This window comes from Bolinopsis microptera, chromosome 8 (assembly GCF_026151205.1).
Source record: "Bolinopsis microptera isolate Bmic1 chromosome 8, MBARI_Bmic_1.0, whole genome shotgun sequence".
Taxonomy (NCBI): Eukaryota; Metazoa; Ctenophora; class Tentaculata; order Lobata; family Bolinopsidae; genus Bolinopsis; species Bolinopsis microptera.
The window spans coordinates 8,280,055-8,306,222 of record NC_087079.1 but is presented as its reverse complement, the minus strand read 5'-3'; the positions used below and the strand labels follow the sequence as shown (position 1 = coordinate 8,306,222).

General features: G+C 37.4%; 4 protein-coding genes across 5 annotated transcripts in view; all 4 read right to left on the bottom strand.

The window, feature by feature from the left end:
- LOC134819555 (dnaJ homolog subfamily C member 9-like) overlaps positions 1-26,168 on the bottom strand; it is a 114,755-nt gene that overhangs the window by 86,203 nt on the left and 2,384 nt on the right. The window lies entirely within an intron of this gene.
- On the bottom strand, positions 16-25,451 carry LOC134819556 (uncharacterized). Of its 2 annotated transcripts, none has more exons than XM_063829551.1 (7): positions 25,425-25,451; positions 3,867-3,970; positions 3,601-3,667; positions 3,156-3,296; positions 2,686-2,794; positions 1,390-1,527; positions 16-1,170 (listed from the first exon to the last, which is right to left on the bottom strand). In XM_063829551.1, the coding sequence occupies exons 2-7, from the start codon at positions 3,964-3,966 to the stop codon at positions 1,072-1,074; spliced, it is 654 nt and encodes a 217-aa protein (XP_063685621.1). In that variant the 5' UTR covers positions 3,967-3,970; positions 25,425-25,451; the 3' UTR covers positions 16-1,071. The 2 variants fall into 2 exon arrangements, with proteins under 2 accessions (XP_063685621.1, XP_063685622.1); XM_063829552.1 differs by having other exon boundaries at positions 2,692-2,794.
- On the bottom strand, positions 4,174-9,583 carry LOC134819257 (activin receptor type-2A-like). Its single transcript, XM_063829083.1, has 10 exons — positions 9,499-9,583; positions 8,885-9,040; positions 8,584-8,705; positions 8,012-8,200; positions 7,611-7,733; positions 7,202-7,391; positions 6,714-6,820; positions 6,329-6,502; positions 5,909-6,094; positions 4,174-5,804 (listed from the first exon to the last, which is right to left on the bottom strand). Exons 1-10 carry the CDS (start codon positions 9,578-9,580, stop codon positions 5,610-5,612), a joined length of 1,524 nt encoding a protein of 507 aa, XP_063685153.1. The 5' UTR covers positions 9,581-9,583; the 3' UTR covers positions 4,174-5,609.
- On the bottom strand, positions 9,701-13,892 carry LOC134819716 (putative transferase CAF17 homolog, mitochondrial). The gene is made up of 7 exons (XM_063829811.1): positions 13,751-13,892; positions 13,432-13,563; positions 13,079-13,203; positions 12,787-12,875; positions 11,310-11,444; positions 10,699-10,812; positions 9,701-10,525 (listed from the first exon to the last, which is right to left on the bottom strand). Exons 2-7 carry the CDS (start codon positions 13,477-13,479, stop codon positions 10,371-10,373), a joined length of 666 nt encoding a protein of 221 aa, XP_063685881.1. The 5' UTR covers positions 13,480-13,563; positions 13,751-13,892; the 3' UTR covers positions 9,701-10,370.

Below are 26,168 nucleotides of genomic sequence, written 5' to 3'. Positions count from 1 at the left end.
GATGAAAACTCTGGGTTGTTGGTTAAATATTACTCGTTGATTATGATACACGATCATTATTAAACATAGTCCACAAACAAAGTAAATCTAAATTTAAACAATCGCGGTCCCTTAACGTCGTCAATTATGTTCACATTACAGGTTTGTAACAATGAAACCATTAAAATTCTAAATCGTACAAAGTTCTTTTTAATATAAAAAACCGTATCTTCCAGAAAATAAAGCGAAAGCTTTAGATCTGAATCCTTGATGTTAACAGTTGTCTAACCTAACTAAGTTGCACTAAGTTGCATCTATCGTATTATTAAGTATACACACGTGCATTAACATGCATCTATTATATAATGGAACTGCGTGCTTATAAAACAAACAAAAAACAACCTACGCTTTAAAAATACAGTAACATAATTTTTTCTTAACATTTTGTAACAGTTAAAATTATGGCAATGCACTATTTGTCGTGTTACTGAATGCTGCGGCCCCGAAACTACAGTGTGGAGCCAAAGTTCTCTTCGCTGGTCCCCAAGTAATTAGCTCCCCATGAGATACTGCTATTATTATACTTTTTTAAATAATATCTTTGATATTTTTAATGATCTGAGCTCCCCTATTCTCAGTTAAATCCATTTAATTCGACCCACGAATTTTGATAAATTTCCCCCCTTGGTTGATAAAAAGATAATATGAATTAAGAAAAACTGTTAGAAAAATACACCCTCATCATTAGAGAATACTGATGATGTCCAATGCAGCCCAACCTCAAATACTCTGGAACATATTATATAATATATTGTCAATGTCAAAACGGTTACCAAACGATATAATACGATCAGCCATAAAAATATATGTTTAAGATAGTGAGCAGTTCGACAACAATAATAAGATATCGTCTCGTTATAGCAGATCACGATTCACGAATGAAGCAATGTCGCTAATAATATAATGCCTGACAGGTAGTAGATTGCACGTGTTTGGTGCGCAGTTACACCTGTTTGGTGCCCAGTTGACACGTGTCTGGCGCGCAGTTGCACGTGTACCCAGTTGACACGTGTTGATGGTCCGTGAGAACGCTTAGCCGAGGAGAAGGTTGTCATCATTCACATCATCTTTCATCATATCCCACCCTGTCTCAGACTTCGACATGGTATTTCCCTCCGAGATATCCGGTACCTGGAAGTAGGTTTACTGTAAACGGTTTCAAGATTATAGAACATCTTTATCTCATCTACTTCTAGACCTATACTGGCACGACTCCAAGCAGCCGGATTAACTTCATTTTATCAAGCCGATTTTTCCAATTTAATAAGCCGGTAACTCCAGGCCCCAGGGTCAGTACTCTAGGGACGATACGAAATAGAATTTGCGACAAGTCATTGACTTCGTACTAACCATATCGATATTAGCAGAGGCGGAACCTGAGCCGGGTACGGGTATAACAATATCCCCTGAATTGATACCACTGATAGGACCAACATCGTCATCTTGCATTAAGTTTGAGTAGTCTCCTGTTACTGTAGAGTCGTCGTACTGTAAACAGGGGGGGTCGTTATTATTCTGTGTTACTGGGAAATGGGCATAACGTTTCTATTATTAAAACTGCTTCTTTTCAAATCTCACAATGATTTCGAAATCACATAAAATCATTAAGTAATCAGGAAACAAACAGAGCGCAATAAATCAGCAAGAAGAAAGCTGTCAGCCATATCAATTTCCAGGTCACAGTGCCATACATTTTGACACATTTCGACACATTTTGGCATGTTTCTGACACATTTTGGCACATTTTACACATTTTTACACATTTTTACACATTTTTGGGGGGGGGGGCCAACCATATTAAAGTATATTAAAATGTAGGATTTTTCCCGATTTTGACCCGGGGATATATTTTAATATACTTTAATATACCTACAATATACTTTAATATATCCCTATCCTTGGAGGCCTACATCGAAAATTGTTACCCAAAATAAGCTTGAAATGCAATTCTTAATCGATTCCAAAAAGTTCTTGAAAAAATATTGAAAACTGATGGAATTATTTCAATTTTAATGAAGTCATTTTGGCTAGTATTCCGAACAGAGATATTATGTGCAATTTTCCCAATTTTGTTCATGGAGGTCTTTTTACTTAGTATCCACTATATTCAACAAACACTGAGTTATATCTTTCACATAGAGTTAGTCTCATTAACAAAATATTGAAATTTTATCGAATTTGGGCAAAAGCGAATTTGGGCAAAAGCGTATGCCCAAATATGGGCATATTTTTTAAAGCTCATAGGTCAGCCAATTTTTGACCAATCTGGATGGAAATTCATGTACTAGTCCTAAAACAGGCTTATCTTGCGAATCTGAGTGAAAAATATAGTTCATCATGTAAATCTTAACGAAGAATATAAATCTTCTAATTGTAGGTATATTAAAGTATATTAAAATGTAGGATTTTTTCCGATTTTGACCCGGGGATATACTTTAATATACTTTAATATGGTTGGCCCCCCCCCCCCCCCCCCCCCCCCCCCCCCCCCCCCCATTTTTACACATTTCAACACATATTGACACATTTTAACACATTTAACACATTTTAAACACATTTAACGCATATTAACACATTTTAACACATTTTCACACATTTTCACACGCACAATGATTGAAGAAAGAGCAAGATAATCATACGAGCTACCTTCACCTGTCCGGCTAAGAAGAGAGCGGTAATGAGGAGGAGGATGGCACCCATCATTGCTACTGACATGTGGATAAAGAGAGGGAGGCCCACTACAGCGTATATCACACTGAGGAGAGAGTTGTGAGGGTAACAATACTAAATCTAATATCCTCAGCCTCTTTCTCAGGAAAATTTGTATTTCAAGCTACCTATCTACCTAGTTACCTAGTTACTTAGTTACCTTAGTTACTTAGTTACTAAGTTACCTATTTACATATTTACCTATTTACCTATTTACCTAGTTACCTTAGTTACCTAGTTACCTAGTTACCTAGTTACCTTAGTTACCTAGTTACATATATACCTAGTTACCTAGTTACCTAGTTACCTAGTTACTAAGTTACCTAGTTACCTAGTTACCTAGTTACCTATCTACCTAGTTACCTAATACCTATCTACCTAGCTACCTTAGTTACCTATTTACCTACCACTTCTTGAGAGGGGTGAGAAGTTCGTTAAGCGCACCACATCTCTCCTTCCACCAGCTCATGTTTTCTTGCTGTGAAGTGTCAATTCTGGCTACTATTGGTAATCCCAGCTCTACTACCAACATTCCTATAGCTACTAACCTGATGGGTAATGTGTCATAATTATTTCTTTGCTGATAGAAACATCATTTACTATTATTGGTACTGGTAGGTAAAATCCTATTAGGTGGTATGAATCCTGTATTACTTTCAAATAATTTAAAATTCGTATTTATACGAATTTTAAATTATTTGAAAGTAATACAGTAATTAGTAATTACATACAAGTAATTACTTGTTTATAAACAAGTAATAACAGTAACAGTAACACCTGAAAAAGCAACTGAAATTCATTTATTTAATCACTTAATTGATTAAAGAAGGCCCCTCTAACAAGTTCACTCACAGAGCGTATGATGCCAGAAGAGGGTAGTGTTTGTTTGACAACATACCGAGACTTACTCCCACCAACACTGCGGAGGTTACAGATCAGAACGAAAACAGGTGACCAAATTAGGTAGCATTATGATTTATGGGTGCCCATATTTGTGTCTTAGGGGTGCACTATTCGGCAATCGGCATATACGTTGAACAACAAAATGTGCCATGATATTGTCGAACTGACAATGTCATGGAAACTCATCAATTGTTGGTGTGTTATCAGTCACTTACCAAATATAGTGAAGAATGTAGAAAACTTGGTAATTATGGTCAGGTTCCTTTTGCAACTCTCGAAACCATTCCTCAATGATTCCTCGGAGAAGAATGCCATGGCTAGTGTGATAAAGAATAATTACCTTTCTGATTGATCGATCAAACAATTATTGAGTAGGTGGAAATGTTTTTGATTCGAAACACGATGATTTGAAACGAAACATGTTACTTGGTTACTGGTAATATTTGAAACAAACATGTAACAAACAAACATGTAACAAACATTGCATTTAAACAATTTCGAAGAGAATATTAAGTTAAATTTGATTATGGTTTCAAATCCCTGACGACATATTTGTATATCATACAATAATACTCAATTAATAATAGTTTTTCAAGAAAATTCAAGGAATTTAAGGTCGTTTATTATAATACATGTACTATAAAATAAAATTGATAGATCAGTGCATTATATCTTCCAGGTTTAGAATAATGGTAAGTTAGTTCAGGATTTCACACAAATAAATTATTTGCCATACTTTAGTTCCCAAAACTTTGCGGCCAAAACTTTGGGCTCAATACATTTGAGTATCTTTGTGCGGGAGTTTTGGACTTGTTTATTTGTCATTAATCTGATCTGCCAATCGTATAATTTATTTGCCATTAATTTGAATGCGAAAAATTTGAACGAGAGGGTCGCTCAAATTAACCGTCGCTCAAATTTGTGAGAACTAAGGCACTAAGAGAGCGTATTTAGTGTTAATTATGTTAATTATGCGTATTTAGTGTTAATTATGCGTATTTAGTGTTAATTATGTTAAATATAATAGGGATGATGAAGTGCTCTTCAAACAATTTAATAAATGTCGTTTATACTGCATCTCATAAAATAAAATTTATATCAGTGCATGTTATAATCTTTCAGGTTTAAAATAATGATAAGTTAAAACATCATTATCATTTATCAGCAAACTTTACAATAAATATATTTCCATGTTTATATTATATCACATAACACAGTAATCTCTTGCAAATTGTGTAGAGCTGGCGGATGAAAATGTATCTTAATGTAAACATTAGAGATATGGCCGTTAACAGTTTGATTGGTTAACCTTCACTTAGTTGTGCGACTTACCACAGAATGGATAACTAAATGACAGTGCAGGCTGTTAAGAGATTACTGTATTTGCTGGGGAGGTTTGGTCGGATTTGACATAAACCGTATTTTTAGTTTATATTGACAGGGTAAAAATTCAGGAAGTATTACAAATTTGTACAATAAGTTCCATAAATTGTAATTATACAAATTCCCTTATTCCCTTATTAAGGCTTAAAAGGAAACTTGAGAGCTATGTAGAAAATTAGGAAAATTCAAGTTATTAAAAGTCAAGCCGGTGAAAATTACAACGACCGTATAAAATGAGTCTTACAGATCTCAAAAGTCAAAGCCCAATTATTTACAAAGCCAATGTAAAAATAAGGTGCCAGCAGTTTTTCGTTGTCTCGAGCGGAACATAACGCCATTCCGCGGTCCTTAACTCAGTGATTTAACTTCAAGATAATAACTGATTTAATTTCGCTTCAGATCTCACCTTTAGTCACGTACTGACCGTGTTCAAAACATTCCAATTATTTCGCAGATGAAATGTACCTGACAATATCCATGATCGAGCGACGAGCAATGATCTGTACCTCAACTGATCTGAGAGTATGGTGAGTAGTATACTGCGAGTCTCTAGCCTCTAAAACTCCTCCTCCTCCTCACACAGATACCTCAGAGTCACTCTCGTTTGACAGGAGGGGTATTATCCTTGCCTGGATGGTTTTAGAGGATAACCTGGCGTTTTCATCGTTATCCCAACTTTCTGTCAGGGTTATCTCCAGTTTGTTGAATACTGAGTGGTTGGCCCATCCTGCCCGCAGTTCTGGTCTCTGTTTTTCCACTGCTACTAGTGCCTGGAGTGGGGGTTGAAATAATCCAATAAAAATTTAACAATAAGCCAATCAAGCCCCATAAAAGATAAGTCTGAAAAGAATATAATCACAAAACATGATCCTACCTGCATCTCACAAGGAGAAGGATTGCCCGGAATCTGCCTCTCGAAGGGTAGGAAGTAGGGCGGCACAACATCTCTCTGATCAAGCTGGGTCCGCCACATCACCTCCCACATCACCAGGGAGGAAGCGTACACGTCAATTCTCATGTGGGCCTCTGCTTCCCGGTAAAACATCGAGCCTTCCAAAACCTGGGTTGTAAGCGGGGATGAGCGTGGAGAAGGGTCTTAAATATATTGACCTTTGACCATCGACCATGGGGATTGGGAGATGGCGGGACCAAAATATCGAGTATGGAGAATGACGTAACAATACGTTCGATTGTTAGTTAATATGTACTACCATCAATAAGTTCGCAACTGTTTACCCTCAGCAACTTGACAGGTTACCTGGTTACCTGGTTACCTGGGTAACAGATAACTTACCTCTGGGGCCATGTATCTAGCAGTTCCCACTTGAGTGGGTGGGGCTGCCTTCTCGTTCAGAGCTCCGCCAGGTCCGTAGTCTAACAGCAGGGCCAGACCGAAATCAGCAAGTTTAGCTGTCCTGTGATCTGACATCAGCACGTTGCGGGTCTTTATGTCGCGATGTGCAACTTGCTGTAGGGGCATTGACGATTAATTATATAATAAAGTAATAACCAAATGAGATGGTTAAAACTGCTTTAATAGTTTTACTGCTATTAAAAAATTGACTGTGAACCACCCAATTAAATTACACAGATAAAGATAACGGAGGTAAAAAGTATCCGTAACCTCAAACTACGGATTCGCCTCAACCTCAATAATATCCGTTTGAAAAGAATGTAACCTGAGGTTCTGAGTGAAGGAAGCAGACACCACTGATAAAGGTACTGAGAAGGTGTAGAGATTGGGGGATGGTCAGGGTGTGGGCCCGCAGGTAGTCACTCATGTTGCCTGGTGTCATTACAATGAACTAATAGCTTTTAACAATGAACTACTAGGTTTCAGTACAATGAACTAAAAGCTTTTAACAATGAACTAATAGATTTTAACAATGAACTACTAGGTGTCATTACAATGAACTAATATCTTTTAACAATGAACTAATAGCTTTTAACAATGAACTAATAGCTTTTAACAATGAGCGACTAGGGGTTTCAATTGTTATTGATCAACTGTTACTTGATTAACTGTTTCAGTTCTCTCGATATAATAATTGAATATTTATGTTATTCGTTTGAAATAAAACTTGGAATTGCAGTGTATCGGTCATCATTCCATGATTCATCGTCCCATTCTTACATAAATCATTTCTAAAAACTTCTAAAAACTCACCCAAGGGCATATGCTCGGTGAGCAACCACAGCTGGTTATTTGGAGGATTATCAATGTATCCCAGTAAGTGCAGCAAGTTTATCTCCTGTTTTTCTCTCATTATCATCAGCTCGTTTATAAAGGAATGTCGGTCGTAAGGACTGAATTTCTTGATAGCTATGAAGTTTTCTCCAACCTTTGCTTGCTGAACCTGCGTTATTACGTTTGTAGATACATGATCACGCCCGTTAAATCGGAACACTGTACCAAAAATTAAATACAAAAAATAATTTTACAAACGAAATTCCAAATAACACATTCTGGGTGACAGTGAATGTTATCAGATGAAATTCAATAACATGATTTATAATTCAATAACATGACTAACTTAACAGTACAATAACTTGAATGAGTGGAGTATAAACCGTACCTGTCCGTATCGACCGTGTCCGATGTCCCGGATTATTTCAATCTCATGCTCCTGCTCGTATTGGGGCCCGAACGGTTTCCCGTTCGGGAATGTTGCGACCAGCGGTTCACCATCCTCTCCGTTCTGGATAAGGGAAATGTATACTGTTAATTGTGTTTTATAACTGATAACATATTGTGTTCTTACAAATAGGATATTTCAGAAGATTTGTGAACTCCCAAAAAACTAGAAAACCTAATTGATGTGTATAAACTTAATTGATGTGTATAAACCTAATTGATGTGTTTAAACCTAATTGATGTGTATAAACTTACTTGATGTGTATAAACTTACTTGATGTGTATAAACCTAATTGATGTGTATAAACCTAATTGATGTGTATAAAGTCACCATAAACTAACCTCCCATTCTCTGAAAGGATGGTGTATCTTGATGTATCTCCTATGAATGTAGTAAGCCACCAACCCGAACGCTCCACAAAGAAGTACACAACCCAGCACGGCCCCGACTATAGGCCAGACTGGTTTAGAAGGAGGAGGAGGAGGTGGTCTTGTGGGGGCAGGAGGGGGCGGGTCCGTCAAAGGGGGGGCCTGAAAACATTTCAATTTTCATTATGTCAGATGGTCATACCGTGCAATGTGATTGGAGAAAATATCATGTTCAGTGAACATTGAACAATAGTGACCCCGTTTATTATTAACTTAAAGTTTTAAGTTGTAAGGGACCATTTGTTCTAGTAAAAATACCAGTACTAGTAACAAAGTAACCAAGTAACCAGGTAACCAAGTAACCAGGTAACCAAGTAACCAGGTAACCAAGTAACCAGGTAACCAGGTAACCAGGTAACAAAGTAACCAGGTAACCAGGTAACCAGGTAACCAGGTAACCAGGTAACCAGGTAACCAGGTAACCAGGTAACCAGGTAACAATACCAGTAACCACACACTTTGAGAGCACTGTGAGCACACTCTACCTGGTAAGTAATGTTCCGATTACATAGTTCTCCCTTACAGAGACAAATGGAGGCATTTGAGGGTTGATGTGCTGAGTGCAGACATCCGTTCTCACTGCAGGTTCCTGTTTCGTGAAAACAACCTGAAGTAGGGGGATAGGCTCTAAGACGTTCGGAGACATATTGCAAATATCTCTAATCCGTCTTATATAAGTACTGGATCATTGATCATCTAAAGTCTAAACCAGGCAAGTAATTGCTGCTAAAATATAAACCATAAATATTAAAATGTTGACAATATTATAGTGTGGAGTTTACTCACCACCAAATGTGATGGGAACAGTCTGATTTACAGCCAGACGAAATGCCACCATCCCGACACAGCACAGCTCGCCATCTTTACACGTTTCAACTGAATAACTATCATTCTTAGTAGTCGTGTAGCAACGCAGGGGAGCTTCTTCTTCAATTGGAGCATCTGAGAGAATTGTTACTGAGAGAATTGTTACTGAGACAATTGTTACTGAGACAATTGTTACTGAGACAATTTTTACTGAGACAATTGTTACTGAGACAATTTTTACTGAGACAATTGTTACTGAGACAGTTGTTACTGAGACAATTGTTGCTGAGACAGTTGTTACTGAGACAATTGTTACTGAGACAATTGTTACTGAGACAATTGTTGCTGAGACAGTTGTTACTGAGACAATTGTTACTGAGACAATTGTTACTGAGACAATTGTTACTGAGACTCTGAGACAATTGTTACTGAGATATAACACGCTCAGTGGCTACACTACCGAGCAAGGGACAAAAATCTTGTGATAATTCAGAAAACGATTCTTCATTCTAACATTAAAGATTGATAGACAAGCCTGAATTCACAATGTTTAACGTTAAAGTGCAGTAGAAATAAAGAAGAACACAACTTACCAGTGACTTTTACCGGTGCTAAGTCCGAGTAACATATCGCTAAGAATGAGACGAACTGTAGAAATCCACACAACTTATACATCCTACTCAAGTGTGTTTTAGTAGCTAGATTGTGTTTTTAGTTAAATGTAACTTTATAAAACTTACTAAGTTGGGAAAAGTGATTCGATAACTTAATGAAAGATTGACAATAAAATTGCTTGAGAAGCATAAGCTTGAAAAAAGGTGCTAGTTGTCGCACGAACATCGGTATCATATCCTTGTTTTAGTTTTTAGTATTATAGACGATGTAAAATCTTTAAAACAAACAATTCCATGTTTGATGCATCGAAAATCCGATTATTTGTGAATTAAAGGTGAATATCATGTCAGAATGAAGTTTATTAAATGTAGCGGCCGCCATGCGCGCGCGTAAACAAATTAATAAATAAATCATGGAAAGCTCAAAAAGACGGAAAATGTCTCCGCGCGTTACAATCTCAAACACAATACGTGTATACCAACTTGCCAAAATGTCCATTACGATTATGCTGGCAACAGACAATGCTAGACACCAACACCATTCTCCCTGGACTGGATCAAAGTAAATGTAGCAACATGCATCAAAACATATCGAAAAATAAAGCTAAAAATAGAACATATTATTCTTATGAATCTTACAAAATCATATAATCTTATAATCATCCTAATTTGCTCCACTTTCAATTAGTCTGCACTTCATAGCAAGTCAGAATCAACAATCCAGTACAAATGACTCTAAACGAATAGTAAATACGAAAGCCGAAATGTGAACAGCTGTATTAGTTAATGATAACTTAAAACAAAATCACCAGAAACGTAGTCAATACCATTACAGTCAGTATTACTAAACATCACCTTAATTCTTCAGGCCACCAGGACGGTTTACTACCGACTAACTTCACATCTGAGCCCTTTATTGAGAGTTCTTGGTCTAAATAGGGAAAACGTAGTACGGCTAATCCTATGTTTCCATAAACTGAGAGTAGCTTTCCGGCTGCTCGAGATCCTGTGAACATATTTTCAACGCTTTGTAATCGAGCTAGCACAATATTTACAACGAAGACAAACTTTCCGATAGGAATAATTAAGCTTAAAAATGTCAGTCTACTCAAAGTAAAAATTGAGCAGCTCACAGCTACAGATAACACAGAAATCTAATTATATTACTGTTCGACTAACCTTTACTGATCCTAGCGGGGAGTTCTATATCCTCAACATTCTCAGTCATCTTTACAGGAACAACTCTCTTTCTTGTTTCTCCAACATGGTGGGTACGCGCTGTTAGCTCCTGTCCTGAGTCAGACACGTGACTTGAGTCAGACACGTGACTTGAGTGAGACACGTGACTTGAGTCAGACACGTGACTTGAGTCAGACACGTGACTTGAGTCAGACACGTGACTTGAGTCAGACACGTGACTTGAGTCAGACACGTGACTTGAGTCAGACACGTGACTTGAGTCAGACACGTGACTTGAGTCAGACACGTGACTTGAGTGAGACACGTGACTTGAGTGAGACACGTGACTTGAGTCAGACACGTGACTTGAGTCAGACACGTGACTTGAGTCAGACACGTGATTTGAGTCAGACACGTGACTTGATTACGTGAAATTAAGAAATATTTGATGCATTGTTAAATTAGTTGTCCTCTGTGTAAAATAACAGATTAAAGAGCTCCTAAGGAGCTAGAAAATAATCATGCTTCAAGAAAAGGATCATTCATTTTGTAGTTTCCTAATTTCATGCTATAAAGTCCCAGCAACCATTCACATACAAAAGTCCACCTACCTATGTAGCAGCCCTTGGAAAAAGAAACTCCGTTCAGAAAGTCGAGGTTGTGCTCAAAAGGGAAGTCTTTACCACTGGTAATATCACGTGACCCCTCACTAACTCCAAGAGACACTCTGTGACGGTCGTATTCTGCTGAGAGGAGACGACTTTAATTATCTGGTGTCTGTCACGAAATGGATGCATAAATAGTTATGATTGGTGACCAATGACAAAACTTTTAATTACTACTATTCATTAAAATTAAATTAAATTAATGTAGTACTATTATAATGTACTGTGTACTTGAACTAATAATTTAGACAAAGGTAAACACCCCACAGGTGAAATACACCCCATCCTATATAAATAAGAAAAGAAATGCGTTGTTACATTTGCTAGAGTATCTTCTTATCTAATGTAACTGAATGTTATGTTAGGAACATGACAGCTTATCAACTGCAACAGACGCTTAAGTGATAAGTATCATGCTTATTATTGTACAATATAGCAGCAGTAGTGAGCTAATATATGGGTCATACGATGGCTTAAAAGTGAGGGCAACTACTGTAGTGTATACTATAAAGTGAACATGTCATTATGAGTAATCTCATCTAGTGTTAGATTGTCTGTCTTAAATTATTACAATTTTGATAGTTTATCTGTATTCAGATAACTTATTGAAAATACAAGTAAGCCGAATAAGATTAATAAAACATTGTTGCCAGCGTATTATATAAGTAGTAGATGAACCATTACAAGCGGGAAGCCTTTTAAGGCATGTTTCCCTACTTTTACACTTTCTTGTAATTCTTCCGTGTACAAAGAGGTGTGTTTACAGAAACAACTAAACTTTCATCATTAACTTAATTAGTTATTCAATATTCAATAGTACTAGATAGCTAAAAGGTAAAAACCCTTGTTTTCGTTACAAAATCTGATATTAGGTCAGTGTTAAAGATTATGGTTATAATTTAATTGTTGGATGATTACGATGGAGATAAGTTCAATCTCGAACACATCTCCTTTGAGAAAACGAATGTTAAGTATTTCCGCAACACCAGTAACGACACTGTGTTTTAATAACCGCACATGTCTTAATATACATTTTTGAAAAGAAGCTTTTCTGCCGAAATTTCGCGATTTTGATTAAACTTTTGACCAGAGAAAGCTTTGATAAACGGAAAATCATCAGAATATAAAAAGAGACTTTGGAAAATTTTTGAAGAGGAGCTTTTCTGCCATCCCATTGACCGAAATTTTGCGGTTTTGACTGAAATTTTTACCAGTGACCAATCAGTGAGGTCGGTGAGAGTAACACAAATCGCCATCAAGGTACTGGAAGCAGTTTATCCGGAGAAAACGTTGATGCAATGAAAATTTTGAATATGTCCTACCGGTAGGACATATTCGAATTACAGCTTTCCGTATTATGTTGACTTAAATTTAAAATAAGTTGATCATTGGGTAATCAATAAATATAGTTGATAAAACTTACAAAGACTGACAGTAGAAGCACCCTCTGGTGGGGAACCAATGTGACGACAACCAAGAAGAGGCAGTCTAGGATCAATGTAACCACCATCCCTGAGATATATGTGACATTTCAATTAATGATAATTGCGATAATAAATCATGGAAGTAAGCGAACATATTTAAGGATATCATAATGCCCTTAATTAAATTAATGCCCTTCGACAATTTTATTAACAAGCAAGGAAAGCCAAAAACGTTTTCAATTATGATTTTAACAATAACCTCATTTCTCGACAATTTTTAGTTTAACTTACAGTAATGAGGATCCAGGTATAAAAGAAACATAAACTGGTTCATCTCTGATAGCTATCTTGGCTTTGCTTCTGATGTTGTACATTGATAAGAACTTCAAGAATTTAGTTACCAAACTTGCATCAACCTGAATTATATGCAATGGGATTATTCATTCATACAGCACATTAAGTGATGTCTTACATATAATCGGCACCTGTACGCTTATATTAAAGACAAATCTATCAGGCTCCCAAAATTAATCACAATTGGGGCTGACATTATGCAAACATGCAATAGAGCAATGCAAAAAATTTATTGAATGAAATTGAAAAGCACTAATCAATATTTAATATAAGAGATAATTGTGACTCACCTCAATTAAGTACGTATCTTCATGTCGATAGATTATGTTATCAAACATTATTCTACCACGAACATTCAGAAGATGTGTGTACAGTGCGGAATGACTTCCTGATAAATTGTTGATGTCGTTGGTAAATAGACCCTGCAGATTAAATTATAAAAATTACAACATATTAACACAAGAAGGGTCGTGGCAATTTTAAAAAGCTGTTCTGCAAGTACCTGGCACACAATAGACATTTCTTAAGAAAAGGTACTTTCAGTACAAATTTGGTTCAGTCTGTTGATAACTATTATTTGGCAATCAAAATATTGAGATTGAAAATTACCTGCAGAAGATTTGAACTTTGGGGACCGGAAACTTCAACAAGTTTGCGGTGATGCAGTTCAGCAACTGAGGAAGATTGTCTACTACATGTTTTAAACCTTGCTCCACCACTGCACAATCTGATGATGTGCTGACTTCTAAACATTGCTGAGAATTGATGTTCATGAAGCAAATTTTTGAACAATAATTTTGATAGACCATAAGATAGATAATATGTACGAATGAAGTGATAAAAAATAATCATAGTATGATATATCAATGTAGATAGTAAAATCAATAAATGTTTTTGCCATGAAACGGACCAAACTGATCCTAACTCATATTCCACTCATCATAGCATATCGCTTCAGCATGTACAAAGGGCATAACCTCAATCAGTTTAATGTAGTGAAATGACTGGTGTGAATGAAGTAGTGTACTAATACAAGTTGGAGAGGATCAGGTAAGCTTAGTCAGCATCCATGATGTTACAAACCCTCTGGGACATTACTGCACCCAGTCTCCAAAGTTATAGTAAATTCCTACTACGGACAAACAAACACAGACAAAACACCAACAAGAAACTGATATACACTAGCTAGCTCAGAGAGGAAATGAGTACCGGCTCAGGAGGTATGTCAAAACAGGGCGCCCTTTCGAACACTACTCGGGCTAGAATCAGTGCAATTCGGACACTACTATGCAACTTAGATAGTACAATATGTATTCCCAGATAGTTATTGGCTCAAAACTGATTTTGTCCAAGTGCATACCCAACTTTGCTAACTTCTGATAGAGAAATATTAGACACTTCTTGATGTGCCAGAACTAACTGCAATAAACATATTTATTATACAAGTTATGAATCAATACGTTTGGAGTTGTTGACGAAAAACTGATTTCCGTCGACACAAAATAACTGAGGGCTCAGTTTCATGTCCATCACTTTTCAATATCTTTTGTATATAAAATCAGATCATTGTACAGTTTCTCCATTATTGGTTATGCAGATGATCATAAAATCATGAAATCATTAAAACCCTCAGATCAGGTCAAAACCTTAGCCAACCAACTGAGAAATTACTCCTTGAGGATAAAGAATTGGATAAATCTCAATACAATCTGCAGATAAATGATTCTATAACTTCAATCATAGTCTTTGAACCTAATAAATGAAACAAGAAATTTCGCAGGGCCGTGGGCGTATTATTGGATTACATATCATTGGTCTGGTTGAATTTAAGACATTTGGCTGCACCTTACTGCCGAATTAGGACAGTGATTTTTTATCTGAACCTCAAAATCAGCCTGCTGTCAATTTTTACACCCTTTAATCATTTCTTCGCAGTATTGAAAACCAAAGCAAATATTAAATTTATTTCTATAGTTGTGTAAACGTATAAATTTTCAATGAAACAATAAGTTATATTTTACATTCCTTCAATCATAAATAAAATAAGAGCTTAAACCACGAATTAGTTAACTAGAAGTAAACTTGAGGAAATATTCTTTGGTGATTGTATATAATTATTTTTAAAACAATATTTGGTTGTTAATATTTTTATTATGGCAAGTGGTTACTTTACAGTAGGCGATGCTGAGTGGCAGGAATGAGGAACGCTTGGGGCTAACAATGGCCCATTTACAAACCACTTCAGACATGGCAATTATGTCATTTATGCTTAATTTGTCTGAAACTGACCCACTGCACTTCTAACATTCTATTAAGGGGGCCGGGGGGGGGGGTCTTCATCAAAATTCTCTCGAAATCGGCTTTATAGTTGTTTCTGATAGAGGGGAGAGATATCTATCAGCTGTTTTTGGTCCCATAGAAAAATATTGTTCCTAGCCAAAATTATCGCCGGTCAAAGGTCAGCGCTTATGTGTAAATTTTGTATTGCGCGAGCGATTTTCAATCGCGCGTTCTGAAAATCGAGTCTAAAAATCTATCTTCTCCTACATTTTTTGAGCAATCACCCTCAAACTTTCAGGATATGTTCTTAGGATCAGCTAGAAGAGAACTCTAGAGCCAGAATTTTGAGATAAGCCTTTAAAGATTTTTAATTTGATTTTGAAAATTTTGGACCTTGATTTTTAGAGGTCCAAGATTTTCAAAATCGAATTAAAAATCTTTAAAGGCCTATCTCAAAATTCTGGCTCTAGAATTCTCTTCTAATTGATCCTAAGAACATATCCTGAAAGTTTGAGGGTGATTGCTCAAAAAATGTAGGAGAAGATAGATTTTTAGACTCGATTTTCAGAACGCGCGATTGAAAATTGCTCGCGCAATACAATTACACATAAGCGCTGACCTTTGACCGGCGATAATTTTGGCTAGGAACAATATTTTTCTATGGGACCAAAAGAAGCTGATAGATATCACTCCCCTCTATCAGAAACAACTATAAAGTCGATTTCGAGAGAATTTTGATGAAGACCCCCCCCCCCCGGCCCCCTTAAAATCTCTTCTAAAATAGGTATAAACACAAATTAAATGTTTATAATCCATATATAGATTTCTATAGAACTTGTAAATTTCTATAAAACTAAGAAAACTATACTATACTATATATATTCCTTTTGCACCCAGAGAAAGATGTCATCACAGAGGTAGTTTCGATATTATTCATGACAAGGTATGAGGCTGTTGCAAGTTATATTTTGCTAAGATGTTACAGCTTTTGCAAGCTTAAGTGATCTAGACAATTGATTAATTGAAATGTGGTTGAGCTCTAGAGCTGGGCAGACGCGCAGCTGTTCAAGGAGCCCATAACTTGATCACAAGCCCAAGGTTTGGCGTCTATGTTTGCAAGGCCCTGCAGCCTGCGCCGCATGGACGATTTAATGATTTCAAACAATCAAAGAATAACTTTGGTAATTAATAAATGTGGCATGTACTTGTAAGGTGATAATTATACAGGCCTGTGTGCGGTACAGGGCCTGCATAATCATTGGGGATTTCCCCATGAGGTGTGGGTGTGTGGCAGTACTTTAAACTTTAAATTTTGAATACCTTGGGGCCAATAAATTTGGTTCACAATAAATTTGGTTCACAATAAATTTGGTTACCATAATTTTGGTTACCATAATTTTAGTCGCAAATTTCGCAAATTTTTAGTCTACAACAATTTTAGTCACATTTTTCGACTTTTCGAGACCATTTTCCATTCCATACGACGAAGTTTATGTCGATATGATCCTTCAGCTGTTTCATCAGAGCATGCATAATGGGATGGATCGATTAAAAATGTAATGTCCAAGAGGAGCTCTTACACTTTAATAAGTGCAATAGGACTTTGGTACAGTTTTGTGCAGTAGGAACAGTGATGTCATTATACAGGGTGGCCCAAAAGTGACTACCCACACGCAACCTTTTAATAACTCACGTAATTCGTCTTCAAATTGCACCAAAATTTCAGAGATTATAGATATGGGTCAAACTTAGATTTCCTGAAAGTTTTGTAAGCCACGCCCAATTACAGTGGGCGTGGCGTGACACTCCCTCTTTTTCACTATTGTCTTCATAAAATGAGAACGCTTTAAGCTAAGAACTCCAAATTTTTTGCACACATTTGGCTTGATAATTTAAAACCTTTCCCAAAGTTTCAAGTTCATTGTTCAAAATTTGGCTGAGTTATGACCATTTCAAAATTCATCGGATACGTGATCCGAGCACTCAGTCAGTGATCTCTGCACTCAGTCAGTGATCTCTGCACTCAATCAGTGATCTCGTCACCCAATCTGATCAAGAGTAAGGCGTTAGCGTGTATTAATGAGGTTCATTAGGCTTTACCAAACATACTGAGGAGATGACGACCTGATCATGATTGATTGGATACCGATAATGACTTTGCTAGACAGGATAACACAAAATTCTTCGTGAAAGTAAGGTCCTAGGATTCCACGAGAACTGATGGCGCACCAGATCGTGACCTTTTCAGGAAAATCAGGAATTACGGTCTAAAAGTTGGTGTTTCTTTGTGATCCGACAGGCCCGGTTAGAAAGATCTCGCTTTAGGATTCGTTGAAGGGATGTTCTGCTGAGGTCTAACTCTAAGGCAGGAGCTCGTTTTCGGGTGCCAATTTTAGGTGTATCCATCACGTCACAAACAACCATGGTGATGTTTTCTTCGGTCCTCGCAGTTCGTCTTTTGCAGTTAAAGTGAACTTGATCTTGTGATGCATATCAAAGCAGCTATTCCGGCAAGGGGATGGTCGGTCGAATTTCATTTGAAATTGTCGTTTAAGCTGAGGGCAGAACTCCCCATTCTCTTTGTTCAGGTAGACAAACAATCGTTGTTCCGCAGTATAGGGAGGATAGTGAACCATTTTCGATGATTCAATGGATAGTTCATTCCTTTTTATTGATTGTAAGGAACGAACCTGTGACTAGCAGGGCTAACAAGCCCTGCAACCAATCAAGCGGTGCATGTGAGCCAAACAGGCCATTAACCAAGTGCAGAGATCACTGACTGAGTGCTCGGATCACGTATCCGATGAATTTTGAAATGGTCATAACTCAGCCAAATTTTGAACAATGAACTTGAAACTTTGGGAAAGGTTTTAAATTATCAAGCCAAATGTGTGCAAAAAATTTGGAGTTCTTAGCTTAAAGCGTTCTCATTTTATGAAGACAATAGTGAAAAAGAGGGAGTGTCACGCCACGCCCACTGTAATTGGGCGTGGCTTACAAAACTTTCAGGAAATCTAAGTTTGACCCATATCTATAATCTCTGAAATTTTGGTGCAATTTGAAGACGAATTACGTGAGTTATTAAAAGGTTGCGTGTGGGTAGTCACTTTTGGGCCACCCTGTATTAATTATAAATATAAAGCCCTATAAACAATGTAAGCTTAATAATATTCAATATTCATGTCATATACTGCTGCTAACTGCTGCTAGTGGCGCACGCAACAGCAGCAGTTAGCAGCAGTCAGCAGCAGTTATTATTATTATTAAATCTAAAATAGCTAATAATTTAATAAATTATTAACAGGCCCCTTAACGTGGGCAATAATATACGCTTTATAAATTATATAAACAAATTGAAGTCTATTTTCCAATGTTGTTAAGTGTCTCTTTAGATCTGTTTTGGTCTTTCGTGGGAGTTCCCACATTTGTTGGTTGAGAATGCTCAACATAACATACATAATCAGGAAAACAACAATTTCAGGAAAACAACAATTTTATTTAGTATCAGTTACAGCAAACAAAAAATATATTTTATATAATATAATATAACTAGGACGAACTTTAGTTTAGAAATCTTGGGGGACTTGGAGTAGCAAGAGATTGACTAGAAGGTATATACCTTTTACCAAAAACGTCGAAAAGAATCCTGGGTGATACAGGATCGGAGAGTACAGACCATAAAGTTTACGCACCCACCTTTGCCTCCAGAATTCTTGGTTGGTTGAAAATGTATGCTAACTTGGTCGTTTATACTCCAAGTCCCTTTGTTAAAAGAAGTAATATTATGTACGTCTGGAGTTAACTTCATTCAATAATAACAATATCAATATAGTCAATATCAATATCAGACTAAACTATCGAATAAATTATCAAATATTATTTGTTAATTCGATCTGAATAAAAATTTAGTTAAGTTAAGATATTAAATAATTAAAAACATTACAACAAGTGGTTAAAAACGCCCAAAATTGATCTGAGAGCTTTTCAGTCTATAATACAATCATGATAGTAATATTAAGTGTGTTAAGTGTGTGCTGCTGCGATTAGAATAGATTACTGCAATTTAAAATTGTTTGGATTCCAAGTATCTTTTAAATCAGCAGCCTGTACTTGTAATAATAGTGCCTTGGTTCTCAATTTTATCAAGTTAATGGAAGTTTCTAGGCAATTGCTTGAGGTTAGAATTTTTTTATGAACAGTGTTCCAAAGCTTGGCTGCAGTGAACAAAAAAGTATTTGATTTATTAAGAAGAATAACCGTTAAACTCGTTGTACGGTTTGAAATGTTGATGGCCTCATAAAGGGAGTATGGGCAGTGGTACTTGATAATCTTAGAGAATTCTGAAATGCAATGGTACTTGAACAAGTTTTGAACTGTAAGAATTTTTAGTCTATTAAAAATGGGTTTTGTATGCTCCTTTTCAAAATGTTTATGGCCTAATCTTTGCATACCATATGGTCTAGTTCTTGCACATGTTGATTGTTTATCTAGATATGAGTCGAGATCACCAAAAAGGATCCTTATACAGTGCTTCTGAGTGATAAAAAGACTGTCATTGGACCGTTCCTTGATGACAACACCCCAAACACTTATACCATAACTGAGATGTGATTCAAAAAGAGCATTATATATTTTCAAGTATAGTTCAGCAGGTATAGAGTGCCGGATTCTACAGATTGCACCAGTCATGGTCCGCAGCTTTTTACGGATGTAGTGCATGTGGGCAATCCAGTTTAGCTTACTATCTATAACAACACCTAAGAATTTGGTATCCTTGACTTTAGTGATAACCTTACCATCGATGAATATTGATCTAGATTCATCTAGCAGGTTAGCAAATGGTCTAGTCCGCGCACAGGTGTCATCATATTCAGAGGCAGGTTTAAAATGTATGTAGCAGCATTTGGACATGTTGATATGAAGTAGATTACATTTCATGTAAATCGAGACATGTTTAAGTACTAAGTTGGCTTTTTTATATGTTGCTTCTCTAGATGGTCCTGATATGAAGATATTAGTGTCATCAGCATAAAGTACAAATTTCACCTCACTGTCTGAAAAACAGTTTACTATATCGTTCATATACAGTAGGAAGAGTAGTGGCCCAAGAATTGACCCTTGTGGTACTCCAAATTTCACGTCCATTGTTACTGATGGTACATCGTTATACATAACATACTGCTTTCTGTTAGTCAAATAGCTTTTAAGTAAGGTAAGTGCTGAACCCCTAATACCGTAGGAATTTAACTTGCTTAGAAGAATATTGTGATCAAGGGTGTCAAAGGCTTTGCTCAAGTCAATGAATATGCCCAATACATGTTTATTGCTAGCCAGAGACTTTGTAACGGAGTCTATAGATTTGTGTAGAGCATGAGTGGTAGAATGGCCTTTTCTAAATCCAAACTGTGAGTCTGTTAGTACACCTTTAGATGTGAAGAAATTATAAAGGCGTTTGTAAATGATCTTCTCAAAGATTTTTCCAAATAAAGGTAATATTGATACAGGCCGATAATTTTCAATGCATTCCTTATTGTCTTTCTTGTAAATAGGAATAACTTTACCAGTTTTAAATATACTTGGGAATGTACCACTTTGTATACATGTGTTGTAAAGCCTGGCCAAGGTACCAGCAATGAGCTTTGCCGATTTTTTTACAACGATTATAGGTATGTCACTCGCCTTGCCATTTTGAAAATCTCTGATGACCTCGACAATCTCGTCTTCATTAGTTTCTTCTAGGTATATGGAGTCAGATACTGAATTAGACATGAACTGAGCAAATGATTCTACTGGTTCCAGAGAAATACTATTGTTTGACAATACATTTTTATTGAGATTACTTGCAAGAGATGTAAAATATTCACAAAATTTGTTAGCAATTATTCGTCTGCAAGTAACTCTCTGGCCATCTATGACAAAATCGTCCTTACATCTAGACAAATTTTTACCACGGAGTTCATTTATAACTTCCCAAGTCTTTTTCGAATTCATGCTGTACTTCTCGAATTTTTGAGTATAGCACATAGCCTTTGCCATATTTATTGACCTTTTGAGAAACTTGTCGAATTCCTTGTAGTAGATGTGCTTGTTTGGGTCCCCGTCAGGTAGTTTTAATGTACAAGTCTTCTTCCATTCGAAATACAACCTAGCTTTCTTATCGATGGAATTAATTAGGCCCTGGGTAATCCAAGGGTTGGTTATGCTGTTACGTTTAGTGGTTCTAGGAGTTAGAAGTTTGCAAGACAAATCTATCTTTTCTTGAAATAACTGCATGAAAGAATCAAATGTGTTACAGCTGTGGTGGAACCTATCTACATCGTTTTCTATTTCAAGACAGAGCTTTTCTAAGTTAGCATTACTACAGTCGTAGTGTATAGTAATTTTGTCTGATGAATCAGGTGTTGGCACAGAGTCAGGGGAAAGTTCAATAAGAGTGAATATAGGGTGATGGTGGGAGATCTTGTCAGATATCACACCAGAAATAAGGGTTTGATCTACTACATTGGTATGGATATTGTCAATACAGGTCCTGGAACAGCCAGGCATTTGGTGAGTTGGTACTGATATGGTTGGTATGAAGCCGTTGTTGAATATTATTTCTTGGAATTTGTCCTCTGATGGAGATGGGTCCTTCAACATGTTTATATTGAAATCACCAAGAATATATACTTTTTTGCCATTCAGTTTTGAGAGAATACATTCATATGCTTCGTTGAACAGTTCAAGTGATGCGTTTGGGGGACGGTATATAACCCCTACAACAGTTGGGTCTTGCAAGCTAGTGATGGATACGAACAGTGATTCTATGTGTTCATTACAGAGAGATAAGCCAGGGATTTTGTTAAAGTTAAAGGAGTTGTGCAGGTAAAGACACACTCCTGATCCTTTACCCTTGAACTGGTTTTTCTTTTGACAAAAATAACGTGATTGGTAACAGGAGGAGTATCCGTTAAGCTGATACAGAGTTCCATTTTCGGGATTAGTATTTGTTTCTGCAAGACCGATAACAGAGAATTTGTGGTCGATACAAGACAGCTCAACTGCAAAGTTGTCAAAGTTTGATGCATTTCCATCAATATTTAGGAATAATTTGGACAAATATTTAGCTGAATTTTTAGGTAGGACGGTAGCATTCAACTCAGTTATGGAGAATGTTTTGCAATTTTCAAGAATCTTTGAGCTATTGTAGATAGATTCAATATAATTAACTGGCTCATCATCAATGAGGCCATTGTTTGCAAAGTGTGGTGCTTGGTAGAAAGGGTTGTACCGTACAATATCATTGGCATCAGTGCATATTTTGCAATATGTTGCACCTCGAAATTTGGTTATGTTATCATCAGTTTTACATTTTTTGTGCATTATTTTGTCACACATCTGACAAATCAAAAATGGATGTCCAGCACGCACAGGTCTATTGCAACAGCAGCAGATTTCGCATATCAGTTTGACTACCATGACTGGATTACAGATCTACGAGAACGTGGGGAAAATCTATTTTGGGCCTTGGTAACATCACTGAACAACCTCCCATCAACGGGGCTACCTAGAATCTTATGGGCAATTGCCCGGGAGAGTTTGAAGATACCGCTTGACCCCAGGTGGATTGGGTCATCCGGCTTCTTGTACCTACAAAACTGTTTGTTCAGTAGACCCTCCTCATCGACAAAACTATCAAAATCTAAATTTCCTATTCTAGCGTTGGTATTACAGTACCCAAACAATATACTATTAAACTCCATGGCTCTCTCATTTAGCCAGGAGGACCTAGTTGGTAGGATTGGTGAAACTATAACTTTAGAGTAAGGACAAATTTCACAAATATTCGTGAGCTTCTTCGTCAGCTCATTAGCCCAGTGTTTAACATCACACCCTCCCCTCTTAATATTATTTACACCACAGTGTACTACAACATTCTTATATCCTACACAAAGGGCAGGGTCTAACTGATCTATTGTGAAGCATTCAAGTCTTTTTCCAGGCAGTTTGTGACCGAATGTCCCTTTTCCAGCACCAAATCGGAGGAACCGGGTATTTGAGTCACCAATAATCAATGTTGCATTGCTACTGCTGCTCACGTAGCGGAACGTTATACTGAATCTCACGTCCCTCCTTTCACTGCTCTTATCTATTCTGTGGTCCCAGAGGAACTGAGACTGCTTGCTCATGATATATAGACTGCGTCCCTCTATTGTCTCAATGACTTCCCCACTTTCTGATCCTTTCATTGAGAACTTAACTGAACACTGGCTTCCTAACGATACAGTGAAAATCGAACTATCATGCACAAGCGAGTTCTCGTTATCCGAGTGTCTAGGGAGAAAACTGCTCTCATCATTGTACCGGTTGATCAGGCATTGATTAATAACTGTTTCAGGGCAAAGCTTCTTTATCCTTGAGGCAAGTTCAGCAAGAACTTCAGGCAGGTCTTCTGATATGGGCTTAGCAGCTTTTGCCCCGGGGTAATCATATCGTTCACCAAAGCTTATAACTCCATGCCCGTTTTCTGTGTTCTTGACAAAATCATCGTTCTGTTGAGCAAGGAAATCTAATAGCTGAGAGTTCAAGGTTGTATCAATGAATTCTGGTAAATAAGACATGATGTGCTTAGACTTTGGGTCGTCTGCACTTGAAGGCTTCTGTGCATCTAGCAGGAGCTGTTCATGGTCTGTTTCACAGGCTGCTGGTGGCCCTATGATAAAAGGAGGCATGGGCAGGTCAGGAGTGGATACGTTTGAGGATCTGCTGTTTTTGAAACAGTTAATATCAACTTTGAGCTCAGCAAGCTTGGTGTTTATGGAGTCAAGAGTCCTAAGGTGGCTATCATTGTCTTTCAAGTTTTTAATGGATGTTTGAATATCTTCTAAGGACTTGTGTATAGAGCTTTCGTTAGAAGTAGTATGACCCATTGGAATACTGGAGGGGGCTGACAAATAAGAAGGGGACTTAACCTCGTGGTCACATCTCTTGCCACTTATTACAGCACAGACATTTTCTGCAAGGCCAAGCAGGGATAGTAGACCCTCTGCTAAGGTGAGTTTTTTAAGAGATGGGCAGCTCTTAACCATAGATGGCGTTATGATTGCAAATTTGTTCACATCAAGTTTTAGAATGTTACAGATGTTGAGCTTAATGATATCTACCTCTGAGCGCAGGCTCTGCGAGTGAGTCAACAGGAAGTTGTCAAGGGGGGTAGACCCTGAGAAGAAACTAAGGAGGCTGCTACAATCTTTATTTTCCTCTGATTCGTGGTATTCTGAAAGAATTATATTTTCAACATCCTTCAGTACTTCGTCAATTTCCACCATAATGGTAGGAGTAGTGGGTGCAGGTGTAGTCTGATCCGGAACCGTAGTAGTTGAAGTCTGGTCCGGAACAGATTGAGAAGAGTCAGTGGGTGTATCGTTCATGGCGTAGAAGCAATTGGGGGTACCAGGCAATCCAGGGGGCACCTTCACGTCCAACCAGCACACTCCCTGGAAAGAAAGAAAAGCATATAGCAATTTCAAATGTTCCGTTGTGGAAAACAATGAAAGTGTATTTAAACTGGATTAGTCAAAATGATTCAAAAGATTGAAAAATTGAACAGACTGACGGACTACGACACATGGGACAAGAGAGTGAGTGAGTATGAAAAATATGAGGTGGTTGGACTGGCAAGCCCTATCATTTAATCAGAATACATTAAATATAATCCATAAGCCATATATATGTCAGCCTGTTCTTGGAGCACAGCCCCAAAAGTTATCAGAAGTATTGGTTCAAGATTTAAGCTCAAAATTCTTTCAACACTATCTATACATTAATCAGGGTTGTCCAATTGTCCAATTGTGGATTGTGGTGTGAATGGAGTTATACATTTCCAAACAGAAACATTATTCACTACAACTACTTAACTTCTTAACAGGTTAGCGTGCCAGTCTTCTGATTCAGCACCCCCTGGACCATCATAGTACCCCCGATGCAGTTGACTTTAGCAAGCCATGGACATATTGGACATCCTCAAATTATTTGTTATATAGTAGTGTTGAAACTTGACTGCTTTATTGACCCGGACAGGCACCGGGGGCAGACATCCCAACACCAGTGCGTTGGGACATAGTGTTGGTCTGCTTCAGGACGTGTTAGATCCTAGAGAAGCCGCCATCCCCTCTACTGCTTTAGCAAAAAATAAAAACGTGTCAAACAGTATATATACAATAAATTAAATCAAGTGATGCAATTGGCAGAGCACAATCGTAAATCCTGAGCAATAGATATCATCTATCCCTCGTAGCTCTTCTCCTCAGGTATCAGGTTGAAGGAGACATTGGATATAGGGGCAGTCCATGCCTTCTTTGCCTTTCCACGTACACCTCTAACTGCTACTAGCACACTCCTCATTATATCCATGCTCAGGCGTGTCCTGATGTTACACATCACCTGGCTGTAGTCCTCCTTTGTCTTGGTGGCTATCAACACAGCAAGTCTTCTTATGAAACACTTGGCCTCCGGTGCCATTCCTCCTGTAGTGGTAAATACAAGGGGGACGAATGACCCTTTCTCCAATTGTAGCACTCGGTTCATGTACTGGTTCTTTTTCTCATTCTCGTGCAGAGTGTAGAGCTGTGGCATGGTCTTTCCTTGATATGTAGGCGATTTAGGATTGAAAATGCGCACATCAAAGAAAGTCCTCTCAAATGTGCTCCACACTCCTCTTGCTGATATATCAAGCCTAGCCTTATCAGCATTGTTGCCCTTTTGTTGG

What these genes read in the sequence shown, in the direction of transcription:
- LOC134819556 (XM_063829551.1), bottom strand. Translation starts at nt 3,966, where the DNA reads ATGGCATTCTTCTCCGAGGAATCATTGAGGAATGGTTTCGAGAGTTGC. An exon ending in TACATTCTTCACTATATTTG is followed by an intron (nt 3,668 to 3,866) that starts GTAAGTGACTGA and finishes TAACCTCCGCAG; the next exon opens with TGTTGGTGGGAGTAAGTCTC. An exon ending in CTCACCCCTCTCAAGAAGTG is followed by an intron (nt 2,795 to 3,155) that starts GTAGGTAAATAG and finishes CTCTCTCCTCAG; the next exon opens with TGTGATATACGCTGTAGTGG.
- LOC134819257 (XM_063829083.1), bottom strand. Translation starts at nt 9,580, where the DNA reads ATGTATAAGTTGTGTGGATTTCTACAGTTCGTCTCATTCTTAGCGATA. An exon ending in TCCTTCACTCAGAACCTCAG is followed by an intron (nt 6,503 to 6,713) that starts GTTACATTCTTT and finishes ATGCCCCTACAG; the next exon opens with CAAGTTGCACATCGCGACAT. An exon ending in CTAGATACATGGCCCCAGAG is followed by an intron (nt 6,095 to 6,328) that starts GTAAGTTATCTG and finishes CTTACAACCCAG; the next exon opens with GTTTTGGAAGGCTCGATGTT.
- LOC134819716 (XM_063829811.1), bottom strand. Translation starts at nt 13,479, where the DNA reads ATGTTTGATAACATAATCTATCGACATGAAGATACGTACTTAATTGAG. An exon ending in TGCTTCTACTGTCAGTCTTT is followed by an intron (nt 11,445 to 12,786) that starts GTAAGTTTTATC and finishes GTCTCCTCTCAG; the next exon opens with CAGAATACGACCGTCACAGA. An exon ending in TTCCAAGGGCTGCTACATAG is followed by an intron (nt 10,813 to 11,309) that starts GTAGGTGGACTT and finishes TGTCTGACTCAG; the next exon opens with GACAGGAGCTAACAGCGCGT.